The 13,065-nt window shown below is 44.1% G+C and overlaps 1 protein-coding gene across 1 annotated transcript in view; it reads right to left on the bottom strand.

Moving 5' to 3' along the window:
• Nucleotides 1-13,065, bottom strand: part of GXYLT2 (glucoside xylosyltransferase 2) — a 36,986-nt gene that overhangs the window by 16,233 nt on the left and 7,688 nt on the right. The window contains exon 2 of the mRNA XM_075834046.1: nt 503-686. Within this exon, the coding sequence (XP_075690161.1) occupies nt 503-686 (184 nt within the window). The remainder of the gene's footprint in view (nt 1-502; nt 687-13,065) is intronic.

Raw genomic sequence — 13,065 nt, 5'->3', positions numbered from 1 at the left:
TTTATATAGAGAGACGGTTATTAACCCCTGCAAGCCCAGACTGATGAAAGGATATTTCAGGACGTGTCAGTGTATACTGCACTTTTTAATTGTGCTATTAAATTCTACAGGGAAAAAATGCCCCCCCCCCCCAAAAAAAAAACAAAACACATGATGATAGGAAGGTTTAAAATGGGACAAAGTGAAATTAGTAAATAGAGTCTGAGCTGCAGTACCAGACATAGCCTCATGGACAAGAGTGGCACTGTGTTAAGTACTGCAGTGAAGGGACCGCTGTTGTTGAGCGCTGTGCCCCTTTGTTCTGCCAATTCTGGAAGTCCAGACCCCCAAAAGATCACACAATGTTTCAAAGTAAAGGAACCCATTAACTGGCTCATGTAACTAACATGGGTGGTCCAATTTTTGGGATGACTCTTTTACCAGGGCTTATGGTAGGGTATGTAGGGTGTTTGGTTTCATCAATTATTTTACACTTCTGTTGTATATTATCCCTTCCACTTACCTTTCGGTCAAATTCTGGCTTTAACGCGTCCTCGGCAAATATGTGGAATCTGATTTTTTTCACACTGAAGAGCACGGCAGATTTCACCATAGTCACCGTCTCCTCTACACGCTCTCCACATGCCACCACTGCCAGGTGCATCCATTCCTCTGGAATCTGAGATTTCTGCTTTTGTTCTGGTACTCTGGGAAATGATGGAGGAAATTAGATTTGCAAAATTTAAAAAAAAGTAAAAAATCTGGGCCTCGGTGCAGAATATTTGAGTAGAAGGTCACTGAGGCATAAAAAGGGTTTTCATCAAAATCCCAAATCACACACAATCCCCGAGCATCCTCAAGTAGTGCAACTGATATTTTTTAGTTACATCTCGTCCTGGCAAAGCCGGGTGACAACTAATATGGCCACCACTACAGCTCCCACAGGGGTTACTAAATAATCTGGGAAACCTATTGTCAGTTCATGTAGGAGAAAAGTATGAATGTGACAACTTCTTTGGGACCGGTGTTGGCATCCATATTGGTTATTACCCAGCTTTCCCAGAAAGGGATGGTTTTAAGAATTTTACAGAAGAGAGCAACACAGATAATTGGATACTGGACAAGAATTTTATTATGTTTTTTTGTATATATATTTTTTTATTTAATTTTAGGATGCGCTATTATATAAGGTTGAATCCCATGAATGTATAATGAGTCACTTAATGGACTTAAAGGGGTTTGTGTGAGATTAGAAAAACATGGCAGCTTTAATGCAGAAAAAGCCACATTCTTGTCCATAATCTGTCTGATATTGCAGCTCAGCCAAACGCAACTCAATGGTGCCGAACTGCAATACCATACACAGCCCATTAACAGGAGTGGCGCTGTTGATAAAACAAAGCAGCAAAGTTTTTCCAATCTTACTCAACCTCTTGTATGAGATAGGATTACTCAAGGGTGTAGCTATAGCTTCCAGTAGTACCAGTTGCACCCGGGCTCAAAAGCCCCAATAGCACATGAGAAAACACCACTATTATAAACGGCACATGCTGGGTGGAGAGCCTGGTTACTGATTTTGCATTGGGTTTCCCCCAAAAGCTTCAAGTTACACCTCAGGGGTCCTCTACCAACAGCATTCCATAGTAGTGAGTGCCTGGAAAGTTGCATGGTACAAGTAGCCACATAGGTGAAGCCGAAATGTTCTGCATGGCACACTTTATGAACACATACACTCATACCTTCAATGCCTCCATCTGTATGGAGGCATTGAAGGTATGAGTGTATGTGTTCATAAAGTGTGCCATGCAGAACGTTTCGGCTTCACATATGTGGCTACTTGTACCATGCACCTTTGGGGGGGCCCGGGTGGCCGCGATAAACGAACCCATGGGGATCCGCTATTGCTTATGGGTACTGTCACCCATATACCCATAAGCAATAGCGGATCCCCATGGGTTCGTTTATCGCGGCCACCCGGGCCCCCCAAAGAATGAAGCCACAATAGAAGCTGTCTATGGGGGGCTGTGTGTGTGTGTGTGTGTGTGCCACTGACTACAGGGGGCAGCGAGGCACTAACTACAGGGGGCAGCGAGGCACTAACTAGAGGGGGGCAGCGAGGCACTAACTACAGGGGGGCAGCGGGGCACTAACGACAGGGGGCAGCGGGGCACTAACTACAGGGGGAAGCGGGGCACTAACTACAGGGGGCAGCGGGGCACTAACTACAGGGGGCAGCGAGTGACACTATTCCACAAAAAAGTATTTGTGTAGTCCAGGACTAATAGACAAATGGCTGTTACCATTTCCATTATCAGGAGGATGTGTCCATACACTGTGTGATACTGTCAGCGATGGTTGGAGACTGTCAGCATGTAGGTACGCAGCCCTTTGACAAGGGAAATCGTAATTTGTCAATGCTCACGCAAAAAGGTGGGGTTGACTACAGACGCGGAGCAGCAGAGCGGCGGTGGAGAAGGGAACAGCCCAGGGCCTACTTATTCTGCCACTGCCCATAGAGCACCCACACATCCTCCCAGCCGTGCCTTCTTCCCCTCTACACTACAACACTTTTTCCTGTGCCAAAAATTTGACGTATTATTTTCATTCGCAAACATCAACAATGGACACACAACTTCCTCGGCAGCTCGGCACAGTCATTACTTCTTATTCTATTGTTGTATCGGACAACAGAAACAGGAAGGAGTCGACTTAAAAACAAAGCTGAGGAAGATGTCACTAATCCGTCCTCATCTTGAAGATAAACATCATGTTGGAAGAGGTTTCAAAATGTTAAATGTTTATAAAAATGCAAAAACTTAAATTTATAAAAGATTTTTGAGCACTTATCTCATCCTACAAGCAAGAATAGAATGGTCGCAGCAGTCAAAGTCCTAAATATCTGCTCTTGGGGACTATCTTACTACGGAAGATACAGGACAAAGTTTGTGTACACGATGTGCCCATTTCAATAAACTTTATTTATATAAAACTGAAGCCCCACTTTAAGCTGTGAAGACCCAATGCAACAATTGGGCCAAAAATCAGCTACTTAGGAAGGGAGAAGTCAATGACAAACCTGATGATTTCCACAGTGACGGGCGACAATCTAATGTATATGAGGGCGGGTGTCTTGTAAGGCTGGAGACACATGAGCATGTTCGGTCCCGGACTGAAAACACCGCAGGGAGCCGGGCTCCTAGAATCATAGTAATGTACGACGCTAGGAGTCCCTGCCTCGCTGCGGGACAACTGTCCCGTACTGTAATCATGTTTTCAGTACGGGACAGTAGTTCCACGGAGAGGCAGGGACTCCTAGCGTCGTACATAACTATGATGCAAGGAGCTGGTCCCAGCTTTACCCAACCATCTTTAGAAGCTATACATGGGTTGAGTTATCGTAGTAGAAGTTGATGTTGGAATTAAAGGGATTATCCAGGATTAGGAAAAATAGTTTGTTTGTTTTTTTTCCCCAGAAACAGTGCCGCCTTTTGCCCATAGGATGTATCTGGTATTGCAGCTCAATCAAATCCACTTAAATAAGGATTGCTCTGCAACACCAGACATAGACAAGAGCGGCGCTGTTTCTGGAAGGAAAATAAAATGAACTTTGAGCTATACATTAGTCTGTCTCCAGACCAAGGCTGCATTCAGTTGGATAGTGACAACTTATTTTCTAAGTCAGCAATGTCATCAGAGTAGTCACGTCCCTTCCCCCACTCCTCGCCGGGTGTGTAGCTGTAGAGGGTGCAGAGGTAGCAAAATACCCATATTATAAATATTATCAACAGATGGGGGAACTTGTTACAGAGTTTGCATTGGGGCATAGCTTTAAATTATGCCTCTGCTCCGCTCTGTAGGTCATACAAAGTGCACTACTCAACAGGGGGTGACGTTGAGCTCAGCAGAATTACACTCCCAAACACCGTATAAGGCTTCGTTCACATCTGCGTCAGGGCTCCGTTCAGACTTTGCGTCGGAACGGTGCCCTGACTGACACAAACGGTAGTCGACTGCGGTATTGATTCCGTCAAAACGACAGAACCCTTGCACAACTGAACAAATGGAAACCATTGGCACCGGATCCGTCACCATTGAAATCAATGGTGATGGAAACGGAAACCTATGGTTTCCGTTTGTGTCAGTCAGGGCTCCCTTCCGACGGAAAGCGCAGACGGAACGTCGGAACGGAGCCCTGACACAGATGTGAACATAGCATAAGGCTGAATGCACACGTTGCATATTTTGCTGCGGAAAATACGCAGGAAAACTGCAGAAAACCACAAGAAATGCGCAGCAAAAAAAGTTTTGATGTGTAAATTGCAGCGTTTTCATGCTGCAGTTTTTGCTGCGTATTTTCCCAGAACTAGGAAGATAGAATTCGCAAGCGGAATCGCAAGATAAATTGACATGCTGCAGTTTCGAATATACGCACTGCCGGTCAATTTATGCCCCGAAAAATACCGCAGCGTGGACCGGAGATTCCCTGGTATCTCATTGCCTATGCTGATACTGTATTACGCTGCGGTGTTGCCGCACGCAAATCTGCGAGGCAAAACTGCACGTAATATGCAACGTGTGCATGGGCCTAAGAGTAGAGTTACAAGTTCCATAAATATGAGAGCCGGAGAAATACCGAACAAGATCCAAGAATAAAATGTCACAATGATAGTTTTACCGCTGGATTTAAGAGTTACTACTATGCAATGAATGTATCAATACGACTTGAGAAGGTTTAGGTCTTAATTAAATTCTACTTTCAGAGGGGCATAAATATTGAATGAACTCATTTATGTGAATTCGTATTTACCTTACAGCTTTTACTGTAACACCGTGAATTATTAACGGGAGCTGTTGCGTGTTAAAACCCATAATCTGAACGGCTGGATTAATGCTCTCCACATATATTTTTTCTCAAGTATTTTGCCATCCATAACTAAAAAGGGAAACTGCATGCAAAATAGCAATGGCATTCATATGAGGAAAACATGGAGGAACTACAAATCCCAGAAGGACCACAGCTGAAAAATGACTGAACCTTGGAACTAATGGCCTACTGTAGCCAAATGTCATTGTGGAATACTGGCCTTAAAGGGATTGTGGAGGATTAAAATAAAAAAAGTCTGTTTCTGGTTTTGTTTTGATTTTTCTTTTAAGAAACAGCGCCACTCTTGTCCACAGGTTGTGTTTGGTATTGCAGCTCAGCCCGATTCACTTTAATGATCTGGAGCTGCAATACCAGAAACCGCCCATGAACAAGAGTGGCGCTGTTGCTGGAGAAAAAAATAATAATGACATCCCGGATTTGAAACTACGTCTAAAAGAGGAGTTAATTGCATGTATAGCAATTCCATAATATACCTGTTTTATTAGACTAGAGTCCCACAGCAACACCAAGTCGCCCCCTTAAATTGTGGTGAAATAGTGGCATTACCGCAATACACGTGCAGCTAAGAAAGTTTCAGGCCTGATTTTACCATGAATCGTAGGTGACTGTGTCGGCATCAGTAGCCTTATGGGCATGTGAAATCCAATAATAGAGTAGCAGGTCCCCAACGATGCATGGAAAGTCTATTGCAGTATACAGGCTGCTATATATGACAGCCTATATTCTGCCCATGGCACAAAGGGCACTGGTTATTGTAAAACAGTCTATGGGGAATTTGCTTTCCTGCTCTATTTAAGATCACTGCTGCTTATAATAGGGGTGAGTGTATAATAGGGAGTTGGTATGTCTGCAAGGCAAGGAGAACTCTTTATATATTTATTCCCTAAGATAATATTATGGGAATCACTCACGTTGGGGGCAAGAGTAATACAAATCTACTACAAATCTGATTTTCCAGCAACTTGTCTATAGGTCATAAATCAGTCTCTAGTCTTCAGATTGCTGGCTGGCCTACACAGCAACAAATAAAAACCCCAAGATGGGTGAAATATCGAATTCTCGTTATGTCATGTACACAAGGACTATGGACCCCTTTCCTATGTTGAAATGAATAGTAAAATCAGGGACAAAAGGGAAGTAGCTGCCCAGAAACAAGTATAAATGTAGTAGGCATTCGACCAAGAACAGGACTTCCTGCCAAGTGCAGAATACTTGATACCGGACGAGCCTCCGAAGTCAAAGAGGCTGCTTGCCTTGGAGAGAGAGCAATATACTGAACATATAGTCCTCTGGTCTTTGTTAATGGGGCTGCATAGGTACCCTTTTTTTTTTACTTTGCATACAGGGCATGGTGCTATATACAGAAAAGCAAAACATTACCTTTAATGACTGACAGAAAGTTAAAAATAATCCCTGCCCTCATGACAATTACTTTATCTCCAGTTCTGAGAACCTACAGATACATCTACATACATGCATGTCAATGAAATTAGCAGCTCATGTTGCGATACGGCACTTTTAGATGCTTTGTATTTTAGGTTACCGGCCCTTTAAGGCTCTGGAAAAACCCATAAACATTATAAAAGGCAGCGTTAAGACAGAAAAGCAAATTCTGATGATAGATTAGCCACCTAGAAAGCCGGCCTGCAGAGGCCTTTGTGTGCGCGCAGCAGAAAATACAAAAAAAAAGTTCTACTGCTTTAACATGACAATAGAGGAACAATCCAGAACTCTTCTGTTCTTCTCAGATCTTTCTGATCACAAGGATTAAATGATTGGTTTCAAAATCCTCCAACTGTAGAGCAGCCTCTTATCCCTCACATTTACACTCCGATATAATTTACACGCTCCGTAAAAATAAAGATCTGACCTTTTGGTACAATATAATGTTTTTATTTTAAAATATTTTTTTTTAAGTGGCCATAGATAATAATTAGGTCATTAATAATGACGATGGCAAAATATTTTCCAGGACTATGATAGTGATGACCTAGGACCGATCTTGTGGGGGTCAGATGACTGTCATCGTAGCGATCAGCTGATTGGAGGGACCCGCGGCGATCCAGCCTCCTCATTGCTTCCCATTTACAGCGCCGTACATTCTGTAGTGGCTGAGCCTGGTACTGCAGCTCAGTCCCATTCAAGTAATACTGAACGCCATCGAGCAGCTTGCAATGCATTGTATTACATCACGCAACCCGCAGAAACAAAGAAGTTCAAAAATGTGAATTAAAACCAATTTTAATGTTGTTTTTTTTTACATAATACAGGCAACGCAAAACAATAAAAAAGTTGCCAAGATGTCCATAGCCTTTAATAGAATGAATAAAGAGGTGGCCATGCGGCTTTTATCATTCATTCCTATAGGAGTCACAGAAACAGCCAAATCCGCTTTAATTTCATTCATTCCCAACATGGATGTGGCGACCGCCTTGCCAGATGCAGTGAGGGTCGGATGAACCCTGTCCTGGAGATAGGTGCGGGTCACAGAGCTGGGTCCTCCAGCTATTAAACATTTATGACATATCCTGTGGATATGCCATAAATGTTTCCGTTGGGAATACCCCTTTATCATTGACAGATTCCATTCATGGACAGAAAGCAGAGCTCTTGAAAAAAATTATTAACTAAAACACATAGTATATTGGAAAGTTAAATCGCTATGGGGAAGGGGCTGTTTATTTTGGGGCAACAGATGGAAAATTGACAGGAAAAATTTTTTTTTACACAGAAACAGCGCCACTCTTGTCCATGGGCTCTATCTGGTATTGCAGCTCAGCCCCGTTCATGTGAATACTGCAATACTAGAAACAGCCCATGAACAAGAGTGACGCTGTTTCGGGGGAAAAAAAAAAAAAAGGACTGGTCATTTCATACACCACCTTTAACATGCAAGTGGAAATGACATCTGTGTCCTCATCAGAAGGGGGCAGCCGCCAATTCTACCACATTGTTGAACTTCTTCCTAAGTACTGCACTTTTTTTTCGCAGCCGTTTTACAAAACGACCGTGTAAAAAAACTGCCCATTGGATCAGAAAGCCGTTTTTCCCATTAGTTCACACGGAGATTTTTGCACGCCGTTTGCCATGTTTTTCGCTGCGTTTTTTGCTCGCGCCCATTGAGTGCCATGGGCAAAAACGCAGCGAAGTCAATGGGAGGTCAGAGGCATAAACGCCCGAAGAGAGGGCATGTCGCTTCTTTATACCACAAGCGTTTTTTTACCACTCGCGGTAAAAAAAGCGTCCGCCTCCCATTGCGAGGCATTTTTGGCGCGGTTTCCGAGTCAAAAAACGTGTCAAAAAACTCTGTGTGAACAGGGCCTTACAATCAATGGGAAGACGTTTGGAGGCGTTCTGCTTCCGATTCTTCAGTTGTTTTTTCGGGCGTTTACAGGCCCGAAAAACGGCCAAAAATAGGCCCTGTGAACATACCCTTAGACCTCTTCATAAGTTTCTATTCAAGTCCAGCAATGTTTTGGATTTCTAGTGCATCTGCTGCAGTCATGGGCCAGGTTCACACACTGTGGCTGCTCCATAGCTTGCACTACCATGATTATCCTGTGTACCACTTTACTACTGTGTGACTGAGGTTTAAAAAACTATAATTAATATTTAGAATAATATTTAAGCTACTACGCCATTAGGCCGGATTTACAAGAGCGTGTGCGTTTTCTGTTTTCATTCATAGTTTTTACAGCTGTTGCGCGAATAACGCTCGTCCCACGGAAGTGCTTCCGTGTGCTGCGCATGATTTTCACGCACCCATTGACTTCAATGGGTGCGTGATGCGCGAACAACACACAAATATAGGACATGTCGTGAGTTTTACGCAGCGGACACACGGACACACGCTGCGTGAAACTCACGGACAGTCTGCACGGCCCCATAGACTAACATAGGTCCGTGGGAGGCGCGTGAAAATCGTTGCACGGACATATTACACGTTCGTCTAAATAAGCCCTTAGACTATTAGACCGTTTTGATAATTTAGTCGCAATGTCTTGATAAAAATCCAGACACTCCCTTTAATCTTGAGCATCTCTCAGACTTCCCGAGCCACCGTCTACACAACTACGGTACATATAAATGGTGGTAACAATATTCATTTTACCGGCAGAGAAAAAGTTCTGCCAAAAAAAGACAAAAACGCCTGACATCCACTACAATTTATAGCAGTGTCTTTTATTCTAAACCATTACCAGGAGGGAATACGAAAATCAAAAAGCGCATTTGTATCCATTTTCCCGGTGGCAGATCAATCAATTACAGCTTTATAAGAGTTTCTTGCCTCACATCTGCTTAGACAAGCTGTTTATCAAGTGTCATTCTCTGAAGAGAAGCAACGCAGCAAATCCATTGATTCCTGCACGGATAAAAAGGGTTCGCTGCCGTTTTCTATTTTATGGATTCGACAACTAGGAGACAATTATCTTCAAAGTTAATAAACGATTGTTGTCGTGCTGCTCGGAGCTGAACGTCATGACACACGATCTATAGATGTTCCGTCGTGATTGATCGATCTTAAGAGTTCCTGTCAATTATCGATGGTTGCAAAATGGTCTTTCCGTCCGTAGACTCCAAAAACAGCAAAAAATAAATAAATCGTGGGGCGACAGATAGGAGGTTTTCTTAAAGGGAATGTTCAAGTATTAACACCAGGACTATGCTGATTCATTTCTAAAAAAAAATATTCCGATTGTAAAGGATCTGCCAGACACAACTTCTGTGTCGACGCCCATAGGTAATCAGTCTTCACCTGCTTCAATGTCTGTGAGACTGACTCCATCTTAAACCACCCAGGATGGCAGCCTATCACAGCCTGGCCAGACGGAGCTAGCTCCCGCCCTCCGTCTATTTATACCTGCCTTTCCTGTTCCTCCTTTGCTTGTGATTCTTCTCTGTTGGTTTCCTGGCCCTGCTGCAGTTTCTTGAACTACTGATCCTCTGCTTGTGATTGACCTTGGCTTTACTGACCATTCTTCTGCTCTGCGTTTTTGTACCTCGCTCATCTCCTGGTTTGACTCGGCTCGTTCACTTCGCTTGTTGCTCACGGTGTCCCCGTGGGGAACTTCCCCATTTCCCTGGCTTCTTTGTACCCTTGTCTGTTTGTCTGTCGTGCACCTATTGAGTGTAGGGACCGTCGCCCAGTTGTACCCCGTCGCCTAGGGCGGGTCGTTGCAAGTAGGCAGGGACTGAGTGGCGGGTAGATTAGGGCTCACTTGTCTGTTTCCCTACCCCAACATTACACCGATACAGAGTTCTAAATCCGCTGCATAGACAGAGGTAAATGCTAAAATTCTGGCTACCTGTAGCTACCACTAGGGGGAGCTAACAGCATACATAAGGCTAGGGCCACACGGCGACTGGCCGCTACACAGGTCACACAACCAACGATCGCTGCGTCACCCTCTCTGTATCGCAGTTTATAAAAGTGAACCGCAACAATTGCAAGAAATCCAAATCTGGCGGTTTTATTTTGCGACTGTTGTGTCGTGGTGGCAGCAACCGGTGAGTCCCAATTTCACCCACAGTCACTTTCATTAACTGTGATGGAGGAAGGGCGACACAGGGATCTTTGATCGTGAGACCGATGTTGCGGCCAAAGTCGCCGTCTAGCCCTAGCCTTGATGTAGTTAGCTCCCCCTAGTGGTGGCTGAAAGCAGGCAAAATTCTACCATGAAAGGGAGGAGGAAGAAGAGGAAGAAGAGGAGGAAGAAGAAGAAGAAGAGGAAGAAGAGGAAGGAGGAAGAAGAGGAAGAGGAAGAAGAAGAGGAAGAAATGCAATGTAAAGCATCATGGAGGGACAGAGCAGCAAAATTAAACTTCAACTAGAATTCCGCCTTTTGTTCGAAACGCGATCCCATAAGTACAGTGTTGTTATACTCATGTGCGACATGGCTTCAGCTCGCTCTTTCTTAATCTCACTCGACTATTTGACACGAAGGTTGCAGAAACCCGTAAAAGCAAAGTGGATAAAACGAAGGAAATTGGCTCTTAGAATATACAAAAACTTGACGCTCTATTGATGTATGGGAACCTTTTGTCTATGACCGTAACAAGAACAGCAACCCTAACAAAGCTGGTTCATGTGACTTATTTGGGGTTTGCGCCCAAGCGTCTGCCAGGAAACCAAATGGAATATTTCTGAGATTACAAAAAGCTGTTTTAATTGCACTGCTGGAAACATGAAACAGTAATTCGATCCAACAGAGCAGAGGGAATGTACATACACATCGGTCCCAGGCTAAACAATGCAAAAAAGTACCAACTTGAAATTGTTTTGTGGAGTTAATTAAATCCGATCTTAATAGCTTTGTATGACAAAAACATGTTTACAAATCCAATGTGATCTGTGCTGAGATTACCGAGTCATAGTCATATAATGTCAACTATAAACTATCAGGGCTTATATAAAGAGGGACCAAGCGAAAGGTCTAGTCTATGTATAATCTCTGCTGATTTATTTTATAATATGTCCCTATAGGGATCGCAGGCCCATTTTCCTGATACAGAGCTCCAAATCCTCTGCTTCCCCTCACACAATCGTAGAGTAAAATTATAGAACTCTGGCTACCTGAAGTAGCCACTAGGGGGTGGGTTCTGAAGGCAGATTTATACAGATCCCATTGAACTCCATAATAAATCCGTATACATTAGGTTCCCCCTAGTGGTGGCTGAAGGCAGCCACAATTTTATCAATTATCTCTATAGCTCTGCAGGGGATGTTGCAAAAACGTATGTTCAGAAATATATGGAGGGTTGTTACAGCTTTGTATACCATTGTTAATATTTTGAACTGAATTCGCTGGGCAATGGTAGCCAATGAAGGGATTGGCATAGGGGGAAGGCAGAGGTAAAACGAGTGGAGAGATAGATTAATCTGGCAGAACAGTTGAAGGTGGAGTGGAGGGGAGGAGTGCAGATAGAAGGCCACGGAAAGGGATGTTGCAGTAGTCTAGGTGGGAGATGATAACGGCATGTACTGGCATTTTAGTTGACTCAAGGTTGAGAAAGAAGTGGATTCAAGAAATGTTTTTGATGTGGATGCGGTAAGAGGTGATAAGGGCTTGGATGCGTGGTTTAAGAGGCAGGGCAGAATTGATGGTTATCCCGAGGCAGCAGACTTGTAAGATTGAATAAAGAGTGGAGCCAGCCATTATCTGTGATTGATAGTACTGCTAAGAGTTTTGAGTGAGATATGGGATAGATAATGAATTCAGTTTTCTTCATGTTGAGGAGAAGAAGGATATAGCTGTTAGACACTAGAACGCTGGGTAGTAGAGTGGTAACATCTGCTCCGGAGAGGACAGGCCTAGAAGGAGGAGCACAGAGTAACGTAGAAGGTGGAGGACAGGCCTAGAAGGAGGAGCACAGAGTAACGTAGAAGGTGGAGGACAGGCCTAGAAGGAGGAGCACAGAGTAACGTAGAAGGTGGAGGACAGGCCTAGAAGGAGGAGCACAGAGTAACGTAGAAGGTGGTGGACAGGTCTAGAAGGAGGAGCACAGAGTAACGTACAAGGTGGTGGACAGGTCTAGAAGGAGGAGCACAGAGTAACGTAGAAGGTGGAGGACAGGTCTAAAAGGAGGAGCACAGAGTAACGTAGAAGGTGTAGGACAGGTCTAGAAGGAGGAGCACAGAGTAACATAGAAGGCGGAGGACAGGTCTAGAAGGAGGAACACAGAGTAACGTAGAAGGCGGAGGACAGGTCTAGAAGGAGGAGCACAGAGTAACGTAGAAGGTGGAGGACAGGTCTAGAAGGAGGAGCACAGAGTAATGAGAAGGTGGAGGACAGGTCTAGAAGGAGAAGCACAGAGTAATGAGAAGGTGGAGGACAGGTCTAGAAGGAGAAGCACAGAGTAATGTAGAAGGTGGAGGACAGGTCTAGAAGGAGAAGCACAGAGTAACGTATAAGGTGGAGGACAGGTCTAGAAGGAGGAGCACAGAGTAATGAGAAGTTGGAGGACAGGTCTAGAAGGAGGAGCACAGAGTAATGAGAAGGTGGAGGACAGGTCTAGAAGGAGAAGCACAGAGTAACGTATAAGGTGGAGGACAGGTCTAGAAGGAGGAGCACAGAGTAATGAGAAGTTGGAGGACAGGTCTAGAAGGAGGAGCACAGAGTAATGAGAAGGTGGAGGACAGGTCTAGAAGGAGGAGCACAGAGTAATGAGAAGGTGGAGGACAGTTCTAGAAGGAGAAGCAC

This window comes from Rhinoderma darwinii, chromosome 7 (assembly GCF_050947455.1).
Source record: "Rhinoderma darwinii isolate aRhiDar2 chromosome 7, aRhiDar2.hap1, whole genome shotgun sequence".
NCBI lineage: Eukaryota > Metazoa > Chordata > Amphibia > Anura > Rhinodermatidae > Rhinoderma > Rhinoderma darwinii.
The sequence above is the reverse complement of the archived record's forward strand: the minus strand, read 5'-3'. Positions and strand labels throughout refer to the sequence as shown.